This window comes from Schistocerca serialis, chromosome 4, assembly GCF_023864345.2.
Source record: "Schistocerca serialis cubense isolate TAMUIC-IGC-003099 chromosome 4, iqSchSeri2.2, whole genome shotgun sequence".
Lineage (NCBI taxonomy): Eukaryota > Metazoa > Arthropoda > Insecta > Orthoptera > Acrididae > Schistocerca > Schistocerca serialis.
Window position 1 is genome coordinate 715,327,797 of NC_064641.1, and position 20,663 is coordinate 715,348,459.

The following is a 20,663-nucleotide window of genomic DNA, read 5'->3' on the forward strand; positions in this document are numbered from 1 at the left end:
ACTCAAAGTCTCGAGTGATGTAAGATGCGATGTCCTTCGAAAAGCAGGCAGAAGTCGGTAGCTGGGTGACAATGAAAAGAACCCAAAACTGTGTACAAAAAGCATTGCGACTTTCATATCTTATGAAGTTTCAACTACTACTGCAGCATGTTATTTTAGCTAACATGTGTTTTATACAGTTATGGAACAACTGAGACATTAAAATATAATTGTGGCAATTAATTTGTCAGCCCACAGTTATGTTTTATGCGTCAGGTGTACGGTACAAAAAAGTTAAGTCTTCCAGTAGCTGACACATTATTTTAGCCAATATGTTTTTTATAGAACAATAATACTGATGTACTTAGACAAACAGTCCAGATCGCACAAATATCATTCACTGGTGACCAGTTCCAGTGGACCATCTCCATACCATACTCCAAAGTTGATGTATGGGGGCGGATCCATGAAGCTTGAACTGCAGAAGCCTCCAGGTGCTGTCAACTGCAGCATCTGGAGGCATCTGATCTGTCTATCTTAGCTCCACACATCTACTTTCGAATATGGTCTGAAGATGATCCACCTTTCCAGTGAAGCCAGTCACCAATAAATGTGTTTTGTGCGATCTAGACTGTTTTTCGAAGCACTACTGTGAAAATCAGTCAATGTTTCTCCCAAAATAATTTCGGAAATATGTGAATTATATATATATTTTAGGTGTGGATGTACTCAAAGTTACACCAGTATTGTCAATATATTTTTGTGTATTTTAGACATGATAATAACATTGTGACACTTGACATAAATATTGTATATGTGTTGCTGTTGTATTTTTGGTATACATTTTAGATGTGGAAATAATGTAAGTTAAGGCTGTAAGTTAAGGCCTTGATAAATAGCACAGACATTTTGATAATGGAATACTGTAAGTTAAGGCCTTTATGTATTTTTGATAAACAGCACAAACATTTTAATAATGGAAATACGCTTTTATTTTTAATATGTTTATATATTTTTGATCAATAATTCAGGTCGTTCGGATGCTTTTGAATTTGGCGCATGGGTTGTGGCACTAGAGAGGCTACAAAGGAAAACTGAGATAGTTCCACCAAATCGGATTTTTTTCAAATATCTCGCCATTTTAAACTTGGAGAACTGGGCTAGTCTTACGATCTTGGAATTTTTTAGTTTCCTGACACTGCAATCTTGCATATTTTTGAATTTCTTTTACCATTATCTTGGATTTTTGAATTTTTTGCCACTGCTCTCTTGGATTTTGGCGACTGCAGTGCCACCAAGAGGTGACCACTTGAACTGTGTACCGAAGTTGTCATAGCCTTGCTACCCAAGTGGACTTCGTCAGCTCCACTGAAGACGTAGTATGTTCTCTTGCAAAAGATATACTAGAGAAAATTCGTTGGTAGTCTTGTCGTGTGTTTATGAGAGCCACATCACAAAAGAGCAACATTTTGCCTATGGAGAGGACAGTGTTCTGCGTCAAGCAGATGTAGATACAGTTGTACTCAAATTGGATAAAGATAGTGGTACCATGCTGACGCCACGGGAGGACCATTTCAATAAAATCGATGTTTCATTGCGTGACCACATGGTCGGTAGATGCCCTACTAATCGTGTAATGAGAAAAAAACTAGAACTGTCGATTGCCAGTTCTCTATCACAGAAAGTCATTAAGAGATTGAAGCCACATAGTTCTGTTTCACCTGGGCTAACAAGCACAAAGAAGGTGTGCCTATCGACCTTTTGTTAGCAATATTGGAGCAGCCACATATGACTTTGCCAACTACTTAGCGTTCTTACTCACCCCAACCGTAGGCAAGTGTCCACATAATATAATAATTTCTATTGATTTTTTGAGCAGACGTGACTCGCTTACAATGTAAAACAACGATTTATTGATCAGTTTTGTGTTGTCTCCCTTTTTACAAAAGTGATTCTGATACAGTTGCTACATCTCGTCGGTAAACAGGTCTGGTGCTGACATGACAGCGTTGTCTGAAGCACTCCTCAAAGCACATTTTATTTAACATCTTTTGTGAAGAATCTTATGAGGTCGCCAATGGGAAACCATTTTCTCCCCTTGTAGCCAACCATTTTATGGAATATTTTAAGGAACCAGTTTTAGACTCAGCAGTTTTACAACCAACAGTATTTTGGCGATACGTTGAAGATACCTTCGTAGATTTGGATCGTGGTTTGGACTATCTCGGAGAGTTCATGCAACACCTAAAGCCCATACATGCAAACATGAAATTTGCCATGGCTGCGGAACAGAAGGCTATTTGCTGTCTTTAGACATCTTAGTGCGACGTAAGAACGGTGGTACATTTGGAAATTACGTATTCCAAATCTTATTCATACAAACCTCTATTTACAGGCAAATAGTTGCCATCACCTGGCACATTCAGCGTACTTCTGAAGACTTTGATTCATCAAATGCTTACAGTCTTAGATACTGATAGCCTGCAAACAGAACTGATACAACTCCAAACTGTGTTCTTCATCTCACCAGATACGGAGAGCGCTACAGGCATATAAACCGCGGACAGCCGCCCTGTTACATGTTGGAAATTTTTCCGCCAAAATAGGCAGACTACTTCGGAAACATAAGGTTAAAGTGATCTTTCGTCCTTCGTCAAGAATGTAGGTGATCCTGGAACCGATCAAAGACGATTCTGAGTTACGCATGGCAAATGTTTAAAAGTTGCCGTGCGATTGTGGCAAATAATGTATAGGGCAAACTACGCGCACTCTTCAGGAGCCCATTATGGTATACTGGCCTCCTCAAAGTCAAAAAATCCTCTATCGCAGAGCTCTGTATTTCAACAGCGCGTTCGATGAAATAGAGTGCAACAAATATTGTGGCCCATCCTTCTAACTTCTGGAACTTCATTATCAAAGAAGCAGTAGAAATGCAACTGTCTGTGGCTCTTATCAGTCGAAACAGCAGTTTCCAATTGGATTCTGCATAGAATCCTACGTACTCTGCGTAGCCGGCGCCTTTATGCGATTTGACCGCGCGAAGATGATAGCTCTGATATCGATGAGGCGTGTTTTTAACACAGATGCAAAACTTGCACCCGAAGGGCATGCGCTCAAGCGATGCTTATGCGACAACAAGGTACACCATGCATACTCAGGCTGACTTTAAATACAAGAGCTCATTATAAAGTTGCGTATATACGTCTGAAGGTGGCCAGAGGACTCTGCGCCGAAATATCGTGGCAGCAAATTACTGAAGTCCGTCAGTTCACCCGTATTTTAAGGTACAGCCTTTACGCCTGGGAAATTCTAAATTTCATAGGGTTGTCATGTTTAGAGTACGAGGTAGAATTGGCTAGCAAATCTCAATTATAATTACTGTTAAAAGATTTAATAACGTTAAGTGAATAGAACTTCACAATTTGAACTTCAAAACAAATATGACTATCGATAAATAAATCCATAGCTATGGAGAGCCAATATGTTAACTGAAGGCTTATCTCCGCAACCGTCTGTTTCTCTGCAAACAATAAAAACTGGATGCATGCTACAGTACCACTTCCTGAAATATTAACTGTTCCTCCTGAAACATGCTGCATATTAATTCGACTTTGCACATTTAGTTTGCCTGTCTGTTACAGATGACTCACTGGATTCATCCACACTTCTACGGTTATTACCCATCGGGTCGTTCATTCCCTTCCATCTTTGGTGATGCGCTGGCGAGCGCCCTTGGTGGACATGGCTTCTCTTGGGTATGTTCAGTATGTTACTGGATATATATTTATTGTGAATGACTCTCTTAAATTTATTAACTAGCACTGGCCCCTTTTGCTCCCAGAGTGCAAACCCGGCACAGACGGAATTGGAAATGGTTGTCCTTGATTGGTTTGGTAAGTCCTCTTTATATCTTACACTCTCGCTTGGATACAGTATCAGCGTATTTAAAATTAAGTTCCTCCAAACAAAAACTTCATATAATTATTATTTCCAAGCCGAAAGTCGTTGGATATTTTCTTGGATGTACCATTAAAGAAGTGTAGATAATACCATGCAACCAGTATTTGATTTTGTGCATCTTATGTTCTATGATCGCTCTTGGACTATTATTTCAACACCATGTTTTAATACTATTGCAGTATATCTATGGCGTTATTGAACCTTGCGATACCACTGGCATTTAGTGCAAAAGCTAGTACAGGTTGCCGATAGGCAGGTCAATAATTTCACAATCCAAGATGATGCTAAGCACTGCTCTCTTATCAATGACATCATCATTATCACTTGACAAACTATAAGTTTCCCCTCCCTACCCCTCCCTCTCTGCCTCTTCTTTCTCAAGCAACTTCAACATTGCATAAAAACAAAAAAAACCTAATCACAGCATAGTATTTTAGTGGACATTAAACTGAGATAAAAATGTAGCCCCACAGACGCTGTATTGACCGTCCTCTAAGGTAACTGAAATATCAGAGTTTTTTGCACCTTTTCAAATATTTATCCAAAAAATTACGTAAACAATAATGTAACTTGCGGTATTTCCACATCAGCGAGTTAAATATGTAAGCAAAACACACACACACACAGACACACACACACACACACACACACACACACACACACACACTTACAGAATGTTTTTGTCGTGAATTTACAGATTAAGCAGCACTAATGAACATGCAAAGATAGATCTCTGTATCATACATGGTGGCTAATGTGGGGTTAAGCAACTGAAGCTATGGCGGTGTCAGTTACTGGGGAAAACTGATTCCTTTCGTTCCTTTTATAATAAATTATAGTGTTGTTCTGTTATTACAGTAAGTATTACAGAAAGATAAAGACAGAGAGGAAGGAGATTAACAGTTGTGTATGAATCGGAGGGACGAAATTTACTTGTTACGATGACAATGAGATAGATGTGGGAATATTGTACATAGTTTTTTGAAGTTGTGTGCACACATGGTTGATGAAATTTAACAACAGGGCAGTGCAGTATTTTCATAGGCGGAAAGTTATACAATTGCCAGCTGAGACTTGTTCCACCAAATTGTGACTTGTTAGTCTTATTCCACCATCACAGTCTTCGGTAATATTTGGAATATTACGGAATTATATTTGCGTATTACGAAAATATGCAGTTTAAAGATACAGCGCAATAAAGATCCCCTCAAAACGGTTTATTCCTTCCTCCATGACACGACGTAAGGTCAGTTTGTTTGTCTTTTGGCTATTTTGTGTGTGCGTGCGTGCGCGCGCGCCTTCTCCCGCGCGCCTGTGTGTGTGTATGTATATACATCACGCGTTTTTATAAGATTTTTGATGTTAGTTAGTAGTTGATTCTTTGGAATACAGTTTTAAACAGCTTTGGCACCATAATTACAATTGCAGCCTTTCTCGAAAGTGGTTTTTGTACATAACTCCAATAGACCCAAATCATTTGTGATGAAAGCAATAACTGCCAGTCACTATCAACAACTGTATTTTCGTACTATAGAGGATGATACATTATTTTCTTCCCCCTAAAAAGGTGCTTGCTATGGTGAAGCATTAATGGAACAGATGTGTGAACATCAGACGTGATAGTTCGTTGTATGAACCACCAAAAACGTGGCATCAGGTTGAAATGATGTATTTAAGACCTAGAGATACCTTTGCAACAATTGACAAATACCATAAAACAATTTATGTGCGGAAACATTCAGTTTGAGGGTCCATTATGCCTTACACCAAGCGTAGGTCTCAAAAGACAATTAATTACATTCTTCCAGTAGCTGTCATTAAGTCAGAATGCTCGTTGTTTGTGTGCGTGCTTCCTTAGCATTGTATCTTGGACAACATATGTTTTCTGCAGTTTTCAGCATGGTCAGGTTTACTTTTACTACATCGCCTCAAGTAGACCTACACACAGAGTTAAGTGCCTGTTTTGTATATTGTCTTTTGGCCACTGGTGTTTAGGTAAGAAAACAGCACTGGACACCTAATTTGAGAGCACAGACCTATGTTTCAGGTGTTAATTTTGATGGATATGTGTTGTGTGTGTGTGTGTGTGTGTGAGTGTGTCGGTCGGTCGGTGTCAAAAATAGTGTTACGAAGTTTGACATAAACACTGCATATTTTATATTGCTGACATATTTTTGTGGTTAGATGCTCATGTGTGTGTTGTTTGATTTAATAGCAACAAAACAATATTCACACTGTTTACGCAGTTAGTGTTTCACTTCACGCAAATCCTGCTAGGGATGACCTACACTGCTGGCCATTAAAATTGCTACACCAAGAAGAAATGCAGATGAAAGACGGGTATTCATTGGACAAATATATTATACTAGAACTGACATGTGATTACATTTTCACGCAATTTGGGTGCATAGATCATGAGAAATCAGTACCCAGAACAACCACCTCTGGCCGTAATAACGGCCTTGATACACCGGGGCATCGAGTCAAACAGAGCTTGGATGGCGCGTACAAGTACAGCTGCACATGCAGCTTCAACACGACACCACAGTTCATCAAGAGTAGTGACTGGCGTATTGTGACGAGCCAATTGCTCGGCCACCATTGACCAGACGTTATCAATTGGTGAGAGATCTGGAAAATGTGCTGGCCAGGGCAGCAGTCGAACATTTTCTGTATCCAGAAAGGCCCGTACAGGCCTGCAACATGCGGTAGTGCATTATCCTGCTGAAATGTAGGGTTTCGCAGGAATCGAATGAAGGGTAGAGCCACGGGCCGTAACACATCTGAAATGTAACGTCCACTGTTCAAAGTGCCGTAAATGCGAACAAGAGGTGACCGAGACGTGTAACCAATGGCACCCCATACCATAACACACGCTTCCATTGTGCCTTCACCGCGATGTCGCCAAACACGGATGCGACCATCATGATGCTGTAAACAGAACCTGGATTCATCCGAAAAATGACATTTTGCCATTTGTGCACCCAGATTCGTCGTTGAGTACACCATCGCAGGCGCTCCTGTCTGTGATGCAGCGTCAAGGGTAACCGCAGCCATGGTCTTCGAGCTGATAGTCCATGCTGCTGCAAACTTCGTCGAACTGTTCGTGCAGATGGTTGTTGTCTTGCAAACGTCGCCATCTGTTGACTCAAGGATCGTGACGTGGCTGCCCGATCTGTTACAGCCATGCGAATAAGATGCCTGTCATCTCGATTGCTAGTGATACGAGGCCGTTGGGATCTAGCGGGCGTTCCGTATTAACCTCCTGAACCCACCGATTCCATATTCTGCTAACAGCCATTGGATCTCGAGCAACGCCAGCAGCAACGTCGTGATACGATAAACCTCAATCGCGATAGGCTACAATCCGACCTTTATCAAAGTCGGAAACGTGATGGTACGCATTTCTCTTCCTTACACGAGGCATCACAACAACGTATCACCAGGCAACGCCGGTCAACTGCTGTTTGTGTATGGGAAAGCGGTTGGAAACTGTCCTCATGTCAGCACTTTGTAGGTGTCGCCACCGGCGCCAACCTTGTGTGAATGTTCTGAAAAACTAATCATTTGCATATCACAGCATCTTCTTCCCGTCGGTAAAATTTCGCGTCAGTAGCACGTCATCTTCGTGGTGTAGCAATTTTAATGGTCAGTCGTGTAAAAGTTCATGGCGTAAACACTGTGTGCGTATGTGCGTGTGTGCGTGTGCGTGTGTGTGTGTGTGTGTGTGTGTGTGTGTGTGTGTAATGTCGACAATTTACACAATTCAGAGGGAAAATCTTTTTTTAACGAAGAGCAATATTCAGAGGCAAATATCTTAGAACATGACACCAATTCAAGTGGAGCTTACGTAATTTTTTTCGCAAATAACGCATATCTTCGAACTGGGTGCCATTTTTACGCAATTCACATATAGGTCTACATTTTGATTGGGTGCCTCATTTTAATACCCATTAAAATATTGTGCTATAATTGGATGTCTCATGTTAATACTACACTGAGGTAGGCTGGATAGGGGCGGGGAAGGGGAGGAAGTGTGTCTTCACATGTGATGAAGGCACTGTAACGAGGGTGCGGCTTTCTGCCATCTTGGATTGTAACGGCATTGTTGCTCCATGTGGTCCATCTCCACTAGCGTTTGCACTTGACGTCAGTGCTACTGCAGGTTTCAACATCGCATTTAAGTGAAAAGTTTATCAGGATCCATATACATATACTAATTCCCAAGTAACTGATTTTTCTCATGTCTTAACTCCCAGATAACTACAAGTATCAATTCAAAACTGCTTTTCACCAAAGAAAATCAAAGGTCTTGCTTGGGATAACTGGTGGACAATGCATATTCTACGTAAAATTTCAATAACTACAGATCATGGTAAATCGGAATTTGGTGTGACCTATTTGTGTGTTAGAAGGCGTGGTTACTTAATTTCGCTAACATTAATGTTTTTTTCAGTACTTATCTTTCTACGAACATTGGTATAAAACTTTACTAGGAAGTACATTTCACACATTCCTACTTAGTGTCATTCTTACTTTCACTTTATATGATATTATTTGTAACTAAATTCGGCTTTTATATATTACATTACATTCGGAAGACGAATTAGCTTGAGGCTGGAGATAGTACCTTCAGAAAGACCATTTTTTGGATCGTGACAGATACTTTATATGTTAATCGGAAATGAATAATATCTACGAGGACTTGTTGGAAAGTTTGAGCTACCTCCTCGAAAAAAATGCAGTTATATTATTCATTTTCCGTTTGTTTGCAAGTGTATTTATGCAGTCGTCGCAGAAATTGAAATCGACACTCCACAATGCCATAACGCACTCGTCGAGGGTCAAAATAAAGTGACTCCATCCATCTCCATTTTATCAAACAAACAAATCGCAATTACATAACTTGATTTTTTCGAGGAGATTCTTAAAACTTTATCACTGTCTCTCATACAGCAGCCTTTAATGTGTATGTAGATAATTAAAACGCAAAAAAGCAATTTCTGTATTGGTTACACTTCTGACTGGAGACTTTTATGTTCATCCAAAGCTACAAATAAGAGTAACAATCTACTGGAGTAGGATCAGTAGCCTCAACAACCATTTTTAATACGATTAGTTTGACTGAGCTGTTGTACTACCAGAGATGAGGAATTTGCATAAGCTGCATCCTGTTGCGACTGTGTGCTGTTCCTCGTTGCCAAGTTAATATTCACCGAATTGTCTCATTCGAGTGGTTAACATTATTTTTATATGCAAAATTCCTCATTCTCACTAGTTCTGCGAACAGTGATTAAGATGAAAGTATTTAGAATGTTCAGACGAATTTAAATCACTTACTGTACCTGAAAAAAGTATGTTTCTGTTATTAGGTTCATAGTAACAGTATCCAACAAATATTAATTTCCGGTTATCTGACTTGCTTTACTGCAAAATCATGTGGAATGCTCACACACCAGTACACAATTATGTCACCACCTGTGGCTATTTTTGGGAACAGCTAATTATAACAAATATTCTGTGCTTCTTTCGGTCTATAGAAAAGTACAAGAAAATTCAATAGACTTGTTTCACTTTATTTGCAAAGTATCCCCAATAGAGGTGCCGTAAACATTTTGCCACACAGTTACCTTTCAGATTTTGATTACTGTAGAATTAACCCCCACCCCCGGAGCGTAGAATGTCAGATTCCTTAATCGGGTAAGTAGGTTAGAAAATTTGAAAAGGGAAATGGATAGGTTTAAGTTAAGATATAGTGGGATGGTAGATGCTATTTTCCTTGACTTCCGGAAGGCGTTCGATACAGTTCCGCACTGTCGCCTGATAAACAAAGTAAGAACCTACGGAATATCAGACCAGCTGTGTGGCTGGATTGAAGAGTTTTTAGCAAACAGAACACAGCATGTTGTTATCAATGGAGAGACGTCTACAGACGTTAAAGTAACCTCTGGCGTGCCACAGGGGAGTGTTATGGGACCATTGCTTTTCACAATATATATAAATGATCTAGTAGATAGTGTCGGAAGTTCCATGCGGCTTTTCGCGGATGATGCAGTAGTATACAGAGAAGTTGCAGCATTAGAAAATTGTAGCGAAATGCAGGAAGATCTGCAGCGGATAGGAACTTGGTGCAGGGAGTGGCAACTGACCCTTAACATAGACAAATGTAATGTATTGCGAATACATAGAAAGAAGGATCCTTTATTGTATGATTATATGATAGCGGAACAAACACTGGTAGCAGTTACTTCTGTAAAATATCTGGGAGTATGCGTGCTGAACGATTTGAAGTGGAATGATCATATAAAATTAATTGTTGGTAAGGCGGGTGCCAGGTTCAGATACATTGGGAGAGTCCTTAGAAAATGTAGTCCATCAACAAAGGAGGTGGCTTACAAAACACTCGTTCGACCTATACTTGAGTATTGCTCATCAGTGTGGGATCCGTACCAGATCCGGTTGACGGAGGAGATAGAGAAGATCCAAAGAAGAGCGGCGCGTTTCGTCACAGAGTTATTTGGTAACCGTGATAGCGTTACGAAGATGTTAAGCAATCTCAAGTGGCAGACTCTGCAAGAGAGGCGCTGTGCATCGCGGTGTAGCTTGCTCGCCAGGTTTCGAGAGGGTGCGTTTCTGGATGAGGTATCGAATATATTGCTTCCCCCTACTTATACCTCCCGAGATAATTAATGTAAAATTAGAGAGATTCGAGCGCGAACGGAGGCTTTCAGACAGTCGTTCTTCCCGCGAACCATACGCGACTGGAACAGAAAAGGGAGGTAATGACAGTGGCACGTAAAGTGCCCTCCGCCACACACCGTTGGGTGGCTTGCGGAGAATAAATGTAGATGTAGATGTAGAATTAGTAAAGTTCTGTGGCAGCACGAAGAAGACTTCTGATCAGGTCAATACATGATTACCAAATAAGGGTAATGCAAGAGTAGGTTTAATAATGAATAAAAAAACATAAATGCGGATAAGCTACTTCAAACAGCATAGTGGTCACATTATTGTAGCCACGTTAGAAACCAAGCTCACGCCTACCACAGTAGTACAATTTTATATGCCAACTAGCTCCGCAAATGATGAACAGATTGAAGAAATATGTAATGTGATAAAAGAAATTATTCAGATAGGTAAGGGAGACGAAAATTTAATGGTCTTGGGGGACTGGAATTCGACTGTAGGAAAAGGAAGAGAAGGAAAAGTAGTAGGTGAATATGACCTGGGGGTAAGGAATAAAAGAGGAATCCTCCTGGTTGAATTTTGCATCATAGTTTAAGAATCATCAAAGAAGGCTGCATACATGGAAGAGGCGTGTACACACTGGAAGGTTTCAGATAGATTATATAATGGTAAGACAGAGATTTAGGAACCAGGTTTTAAATGTAAGACAGTTCCAGAGGCAGATGTGGACTCTCATCACAATTCATTGGTTATGAACTGCAGATTAATACTACAGAAACCGCAAAATGTAGGAATTTATGGAGATGGGACCTAGATAAACTGAAGGAACCGAAGGCTGACAAGAACAGGGGAAAGAAATAAAGTAGAAGAAGAATGGCTAGCTTTGAGAGATGAAATATTGAAGGCAGCAGAGGATCATTTAGGTAAAAATACGAGAGCTAGTAGAAATCCTTAGGTAACGGAAGAGATATTGAATTTAATTGATGAAAGGAGAAAATATAAAAATGCAATAAATGAAGCAGGCGAAAAGGAGTACAAACGTCTCAACAATGAGATCGACAGGAAGTACAAAATGACTAAGCGGGGATGGGTAGAGGACAAATGTAAGGATGCAGAAGCATATATCACTAGGGGTAAGATAGATACTGCTTACAGTAAAATTGAAGAGGCCTTTGGAGAAAAGAGAACCACTTGCATGAATATCAAGAGCTCAGATGGAAACCCAGTTCTAAGCAAAGAAGTGAAAGCAGAAGGGTGGAAGGAGTATATAGAGGGTCTATACAGGGGCGATGTTCTTCAGGACAATATTATGAAATGGAAGAGGATGTAGATGAAAATGAAATGGGAGATACGATACTGCGTGAAGAGTTTGACAGAGCACTGAAAGACCTGAGTCGAAACAAGGCCCCAGGAGTAGACAACATTCCATTAGAACTACTGACGGCCTTGGGAGAGCCGGTCCTGACAAAAGTCTATCATCTGGTGAGCAAGATGTATGAGACAGGCGAAATACCCTCAGACTTCACGAAGAATATATTAATTCCAATCCCAAAGAAAGCAGGTGTTCTCAGATGTGAAAATTACCACACTATCAGTTTAATAAGTCACAGCTGCAAAATGCTAACGCGAATTCTTTACAGACGAATGGAAAAACTGGTAGAAGCCGACCCGGGTAAGATCAGTTTGATTCCGTAGGAGTTTGGAACACATGAGGCAATACTGACCCTACGATTTGTTTTAGAAGATAGATTAAGGAAAGGAAAAACCTACGTTTCTAGCATTTGCAGACTCAGAAAAATCTTTTGACAATATTGACTGGAATACTCTCTTTCAAATTCTGATGGTGGCAGGTGTAAAATACAGGGAGCGAAAGACTATTTACAATTTGTACAGGGACCAGATGGCAGTTATAAGAGTCGAGGATCATGAAAGGGAAGCGAAGGGAGTGAGACAGGGTTGTAGCCTCTCCCCGCTGTTATTCAATCTGTATATTGAGCAAGCAGTAAAGGAAACAAAAGAAAAATTCGGAGTAGGTATTAAAATCCATGGAGAAGAAATAAAAATTTGACGTTCGCTGATGACATTGTAGTCCGCAGCTCGTGGTCGTGCGGTAGCGTTCTCGCTTCCCACGCCCGGGTTCCCGGGTTCGATTCCCGGCGGGGTCAGGGATTTTCTCTGCCTCGTGATGACTGGGTGTTGTGTGCTGTCCTTAGGTTAGTTAGGTTTAAGTAGTTCTAAGTTCTAGGGGACTGATGACCATAGATGTTAAGTCCCATAGTGCTCAGAGCCATTTGAACAATTTTTTTGATGACATTGTAATTCTGTCAGAGACAGCAAAGGACCTGGAACAGTAGCTGAACGGAATGGACAGTGTCTTGAAAGGAGGATATAAGGTGAACATAAGCAAGAACAAAACGAGGATAATGGAATGTAGTAGAATTAAATCAGTTGATGCTGAGGGAATTAGATTAGGAAATGAAACACTTTAATTTGTAAATGAGTTTTGCTTTTTGGGGAGCAAAATAGCTGATGTTAGTCGAAGTAGAGAGGATATAAAATGTAGACTGGCCATGGCAAGGAAAGCGTTTCTGATGAAGATAAATTTGTTTACATCGAGTATAGATTTAAGCGTCAAGAAGTCTTTTCTATATATATATGGAGTGTATGCATGTTTGGATGTGAACATGGACGATAAACAGTGTAGACAAGAAGAGAATAGAAGCTTTCAAAATGTGGTGCTACAGAAGAATGCTGAAGATTAGATGGATAGAACACGTGACTAACGAGGAGATACTGAACAGAATAGGGGAGAAGAGGAATTTGTCGCACAACTTGATTAGAAGAAGTGATCGGTTGGTAGGTCACGTTCTGAGGCATCATGGGATCACCAATTTAGTATTGGAGGGAAGCGTAAGTGGGTCAAAATCGTTGAGGGAGGCCAAGAAATGAAGACACTAAGCAGATTCAGAAGGATGTAGGTTGCAGTAGTTATTCGGAGATGAAGAAGCTTGCACAGGATAGAGTAGCATGGAGAGCTGCATCAAACTAGTCTCTGTAGTGAAGTCCACAACAACAACAAAAGAGAGTTAGAAACAATTTTGCTCGAGAATGTGTTACAGCGTTTGTTCTTCATTTCACTTGTTGTAATGACTGCCTTGCTCCTTTCAATGCTGACAACGAAAAGACAAAAAACAGAGAAAAATGTATTCCGTAGGTGAATCATTACCACAATAAACAGAATAGCTTCAATTCTGGCTTTGATTCTGCTTATTATCCATATCAGACAGTCATAGCCCTCTAGCGTCTATTCCATTAATTCCCAGCCGTGTGACAAACCAAATTTTACTTTCGCGTCTGTCCAACATTCGTCGTCCAATATAACATAGGTTTGTCAAGAATTTTTTGAGCTGAACACTTATTTTTGGAGGATCCGCCACAGGATGGTTTCTTCGTTTTCACTGTGATATAGCGTTGAATGCCCTTTTGAAAAGTAGTAAGTTGTAATCTACCTTATCACATTTTTCACAGACATGTGTTATTTGAAAGCTGTCGTATGTGAAATAGCTAGCAGTGCATCATAAGTGCTGTTCTCCTGAATCCGTGACGATATTTTTAGAGCAGCCCATTTTCCATCACTGATGTTCAAGTTTAAAATATACTTAAGGATCCTGGAACAAAATGATATTAGGGATATTACCTGGAATTCCATGCATCCGTTCTGGTAAGTTCCTTACAAATTGGAGTAACCTCCTCTGTCTTCCAGTAGTCCTGAACTACCGTTACGCGAGAGATTTTTGTGGATATGATGAAATGTGGTGATTTCGTAGCGTTATTCAGCGTAAAATGTTAACAGGGATTCTGTCAGGGTCTTGTTCACTTTGAACAGTATCAATCGTTTTTCATTACCGTGCGTATTCCTTCTGTTTCACCCATTTGAGAATTTGTGAAATGGTGGAACGGTGGTAGGGTCATCACACGTGAATCATTTTTAAATTTCTGTCTGCCGTCTTTTAATCCGATTCGTTCATGGACTGTAAGCAGATTAGTTACTAGCATTTTCTGATGACTCTTTAATCGAATCATGTCTGTGGAAATTATTGTTGACCTCACCACAGTCCTTTTTACGGATGCACTGGTTGCGGTTAACATTCATCTGTCACATAACAGTTTATTGGACGGGCATCCAAAGCCAAACTTTTGCACGTTGAACAAAAACAGCTGGAGCTGTTGTAAATATTTTATTAAAGGCACGACCAGTCTCGTAATTTAAATCACATCATATGCAAATCTGAATAAAAAGAAAAAGAGACCATAAACAGTATTACTTAAAGACCATATCACACTGACTAAATACTCACGTTATGGTGATCAAGCCACTTTTACAGTCTGATCCCAAACTTTTCCTTAAAATTGGCGAAATTTGGCAAAAAACGATAGTCATGATTAAAAAGCGGCAATGAAACTGGAACCTGTGAACAAAGGAAGGGTGGGGGGTGAAAAGACGAAGTGTAGAGTAAACAGTACCTCACATGGAGCCGCAACGGGACAGAACGCTGCGACTGCCATAAGCGAACTGACAGGATATCAAAACATAGGCCCTGAAACTGTATAAAAGTACTGGAGGAGACTAGGAAATGCCGTTAAAGTCCTAGACCCGATGAAGGGAAACTCCTGATCTACACCTCCATGCGGTAGAGACTGGGCAACATCACTTCATATGATGGCTAACGTAGACAGAGATCGAGGGATGACCGGATTAGTCATCAATCCAGTATTTGCTGGACAGGACACATTCTTGCCCCGGAAATAAGCCTTGCCAGTATCTTCTGTAAAATTTTCCGGAGTTAAGATATTCCCCAATTGGATCTCCGGGTGGGGACTGCAAAAGATACAACAAGGTGAAGGAAGAGAACCCCAATTTTAACATAGCAACTTCAAATGTGAGAACACTGGTTTAGTGTAGCAAACTAGAAAATCTAAAACTTGAAATGAAACGACTGGAAATCAATATCCTACGCATATCGGAGATGAGATGGTCCCAAGTAGGTGATTTCACATCGGAACTGACCGAGATAGACCAGGAATGGTAGGAGTTGGAATAATTTTGACGAAAAACTATGGCTCATGTGTCAAGGAATATGTGCAATATAGTTCTCGAATAATACTAGTCAAACTTGAAACTAAACCAAAGGACAGTCCGATAATACAGGTACACATGCCAACATCCAAAGAAGAAGATACAGTCGTTGACGAAATATACGAGAAATAAGTAATGCGATGAGGAATGTTAAGGGAGATGAAAACCTGATTGACATTGGGGAGTGGAATGCGATTGTGGGTGAAAAAACGGAGGAAGGGATTGTTGGCAAATATGGACTTGGAAGAAGAAAAGAAAGAGGAGATCGATTAATCGAGTTCTGCTCTAGACAGCAGTTAGTTGTTCAAATGGTTCAAATGGCTCTGAGCACTATGGGACTTAACTTCTAAGGCCTTCAGTCCCCTAGAACTTAGAACTACTTAAACCTAACTAACCTAAGGACATCACGCACATCCATGCCCGAGGCAGGATTCGAACCTGCGACCGTAACGGTCGCGCGGTTCCAGACTGTAGCGCCTAGAACCGCTTGACCACCCCGGCCGGCGCAGTTAGTTGTTGTAAACACATGGTTGGCCACTGGAGACCTGAGGAGACAGCAGATTCATTACATTCTAGTGAAAGCACGTTCTAGGAACCAGGTAAAAGATGGCAAGAGTTATCCGCCTGCAGACATATCCAGACCATAACCTAGTCCTGACGAAAATTTCACTCATATTCAAATGTCTGAAGAAGAAGACAGTAAAACTTAAATGGAAGCTATAAAAGCTGAAAACCTAGGGACTGACAAAGCGCTATGCTCACGAAACAGACAATCTAGCCAAAAATTTTCAACATGGTGGAGTAAATGAAGACTGGGATCGAATTAAATCTGGTTTATACAAAGCAGCAGAAAAGACAGTAAGAGCAAATTGATTAAGCAGATGTTATTGAGCTTGTGGAAAACAGGAGATATACAAAAACGCAAGTGATGAACAAGGAAAAGCTGAATACAAAAAACTAAGGAATTTAGTCAATAGAGAAGGTAGGAAAGCGGAAGAAAATTTTCTTGAATAAATGTGCAGGGAAATGGAAGAAAATATGCGAAACGGAAGAATTGATTTAGCCTACAGCATAGCAAGAAAATTTTGTAACAAACGTAAAACAACACTCTCAGGCACAATAAAAAATAAAGAGGGGAAAATGCTGTTTGGTGAAGACATGGTGAAAAGATGGAAAGAATAAATTGAGGCGTTGTATGCCGGAACACCTCTTTCGGTGAAAGTAATAGGAAAAGAAGACCAAATATACGAAGATGACAAGGGAGATGACATTCTGCAAGAAGAATTTGACAAAGCTCTAAAAGAACTATGGGACAACAAAGCAACGGATGTTGATGACATCCCTGCAGAACTAATAACGAATGCTGGTGGCAGTATGAAAATGATGCTGCTTAAACTTATTAGTTCCATCTGTGACACATGAGAGACACCGACAGACTTCCAGAAATGCATCATTGTTCCTATACCAAAGAAGGTAGCAGCTGCAAAATGTGAATAAACCAAACTTTAAGCCTAATATCACACGCATCAAAAATTATCATAAAAATAATTCTGAAGAGAATTGAAAAGAAGGTGGAGGAGGTGCTGAGTGAAGATCAGTTTGGTTTCAGAAGGGGATTGGGAACAAGAGAAGCGATTCTGGCACTTATCCAAAAACAATTACAGAAAAATAAACCTACTCATGTATGTGGGGTTGCAAAATTTTGACAGTAAGGGAATCCGCAATGCGTCTCCCGTTGCACTTAGTTTAGCACTTTTCTGACACTCTCGAGCTAGCTAAACGATCCCGGGAATAAGTGTGCAGCTTTTCTTTGAATCTCCTCTATCTCCTAAGCTGATACAACTCAGTAATGGTCCCAGACAGCCTTACAAGGAACCTTTGGTATCGGGCCGAGCGGAAGTTGAATGCCCGACGGAACAAATAGATCTCGATGAACGGTTGAACTGTCACCGCAGCACTGCACTCGCCTAATGAGCGCGCCACCGACTCGCCACGTGAATACAACGGCCAACAGCGTCCCTCTCAACCGGCATACATATCGACGAGCCTCGTCCGCTCAGTTAGTCGTGTACTTTGTCTCATAACGTTCGTTACTATGTCCACCGTACTACTAACTACTCGTTGTGTCGAAGTTTCATTGCACTTCGTTGTTGTACAAGCTGTTATTGACTTGCGATCGTTGTGTCGCGTCCGCTATTCAGTCAGCACGGTTGCTCAACTCCGACGTGCGTTTGAGTCCCGTTCGCAGCTGGTCTTCCCGCCTTGCGTCGTCACTGTTTCTCTCCCGATATACGGCCACTCGCAGATAAAGCAATTGTCGACGAGGAAGAAGGAAGTTGTTTCGTGGCATGGCAGCTAAATTGGTCAGCTTGTTCGAGCAACAGCAGTAGCTGATGCACCAGCAGCAGATATTGACGTACTTGCAGAAGTCGTTTCAGCCCTTGGCGGACAAACTTCGTGTGTAGGAGGTCGCTGCGCCCCAGGGACCAGCGTCCCCTGCACTCGACACCACATTCTGTCCTCCGTCGTTTCCTCCTTCGAAAGACGCTACGGAAGCAACATTTCACGCGTTTCAAGTGACGGACAATTTGTTGCGGCGATCATTGTTTCTATCTTGGGCGTCGCCGCACACGTTTTGCCTCCACCGAAAATTGGCACCTCTATCTGACCCTGTCGCCCTCTCCTTTCAGGAGATATGCGCTCTGCCGACTAATTATTATTCCCAGCGGTACCACGTGGTTGCCTCCAGGCTAGAATTTCATCAATAGCATAAACAGCCGGGCCAATCATACCGCTCGGAGGTTATTGACTTACAAGGACTCAGCCAAAAATGTGATTTTACTTGAGCCAGTCTAGGTATAAGGCTTCCTATGCCGACTCCTTGATTCGTGATGTGGTGGTTCAACTGGCACCTGACCCGGAGGTTCACATGGTGGCGTTGTAACTGGATAACACATCATTGGACGTCTTCCGCATCGCTCATTTGTTCGAAACTGCACAGGCGGCTAATGAACGACTCGTGGCAAGGCCGCAAGAGGTGGCTGTTCACACTCCACCACGTGCGCCACCTCAGAGTCGTACACGTAGGACGACCGCCAGGTTGCAGGAATGTCGTGATTCGTCTTTGTCCTATATCTCTGAATTTTGAACCTGAAGTCGCCCTCGCCCTCGACAACAGCTACAGGGGCCGCTGCCCCCCCTCCCCCCTCTTGCTGTCCGCAGTGTTTTTCCTCTCACTCCCCCGAGCAGACTGTCCACATCGGTGGGGGTCCTGTACACACTTTGTCAAGAAGGGGCTCATCCGCTCAGTATGTCCCAGTCGAACCAGCTGGCCCCACCCAGCGCCGCGACCACACCAGGACACGGAACACATAATGCAGACACTAATCCCCCAAAGCGATGCCTTCAACAAAATTTTTTCTCAAGCTTCGGATGCCTCACCAGGACATCATTTTTAAGGTGGACACTGGGACAACTTTAATTAACTTTTCTTTGGCTCATTCGTTCCTGGGTCGAGACAACACAATGAATTATAGTAATGAATATCAAAATAATTCATACAAACTCCCGGCGCTTGAGCATGGCATTTTTTAATTAAAGGTCCTTTCATGTATTTTTACCCGTGGTTCTTCTCTCAATGGTAAATCGGACTTCGTGAGAAAAACAGCACCCGAAGACGACAGTGGATCGAGCTGGACGACTTTTTGCTTACAGTAGAGAACCTCTTACCATGCCAAGTCACCCAATAATCTTACAATGACTAAAGATACAAAATAAAACATACACTCCTGCAAATGGAAAAAAGAACACATTGACACCGGTGTGTCAGACCCACCATACTTGCTCCGGACACTGCGAGAGGGCTGTACAAGCAATGATCACACGCACGGCACAGCGGACACACCAGGAACCGCGGTGTTGGCCGTCGAATGGCGCTAGCTGCGCAGCATTTGTGCACCGCCGCCATCAGTGTCAGCCAGTTTGCCGTGGCATACGGAGCTCCATCGCAGTCTTTAACACTGGTAGCATGCCGCGACAGCGTGGACGTGAACCGTATGTGCAGTTGACGGACTTTGAGCGAGGGCGTATAGTGGGCATGCGGCAGGCCGGGTGGACGTACCGCCGAATTGCTCAACACGTGGGGCGTGAGGTCTCCACAGTACATCGATGTTGTCGCCAGCGGTCGGCGGAAGGTGCACGTGCCCGTCGACCTGGGACCGGACCACAGCGACGCACGGATGCACGCCAAGACCGTAGGATCCTACGCAGTGCCGTAGGGGACCGCACCGCCACTTCCCAGCAAATTAGGGACACTGTTGCTCCTGGGGTATCGGCGAGGACCATTCGCAACCGTCTCCATGAAGCTGGGCTACGGTCCCACACACCGTTAGGCCGTCTTCCGCTCACGCCCCAACATCGTGCAGCCCGCCTCCAGTGGTGTCGCGACAGGCGTGAATGGAGGGACGAATGGAGACGTGTCGTCTTCAGCGATGAGAGTCGCTTCTGCCTTGGTGCCAATGATGGTCGTATGCGTGTTTGGCGCCGTGCAGGTGAGCGCCACAATCAGGACTGCATACGACCGAGGCACACAGGGCCAACACCCGGCATCATGGTGTGGGGAGCGATCTCCTACACTGGCCGTACACCACTGGTGATCGTCGAGGGGACACTGAATAGTGCACGGTACATCCAAACCGTCATCGAACCCATCGTTCTACCATTCCTAGACCGGCAAGGGAACTTGCTGTTCCAACAGGACAATGCACGTCCGCATGTATCCCGTGCCACCCAACGTGCTCTAGAAGGTGTAAGTCAAGTACCCTGGCCAGCAAGATCTCCGGATCTGTCCCCCATTGAGCATGTTTGGGACTGGATGAAGCGTCGTCTCACGCGGTCTGCA

At 42.3% G+C, this 20,663-nt stretch overlaps 1 protein-coding gene across 1 annotated transcript in view; it reads left to right on the top strand.

Annotated features, from left to right (window-relative positions):
• LOC126474718 (aromatic-L-amino-acid decarboxylase-like) overlaps positions 1-20,663 on the top strand; it is a 187,335-nt gene that overhangs the window by 60,434 nt on the left and 106,238 nt on the right. The window contains exons 3-4 of the mRNA XM_050102196.1: positions 3,621-3,734; positions 3,821-3,872. Coding sequence (XP_049958153.1) covers positions 3,621-3,734; positions 3,821-3,872 — 166 coding nt within the window. The remainder of the gene's footprint in view (positions 1-3,620; positions 3,735-3,820; positions 3,873-20,663) is intronic.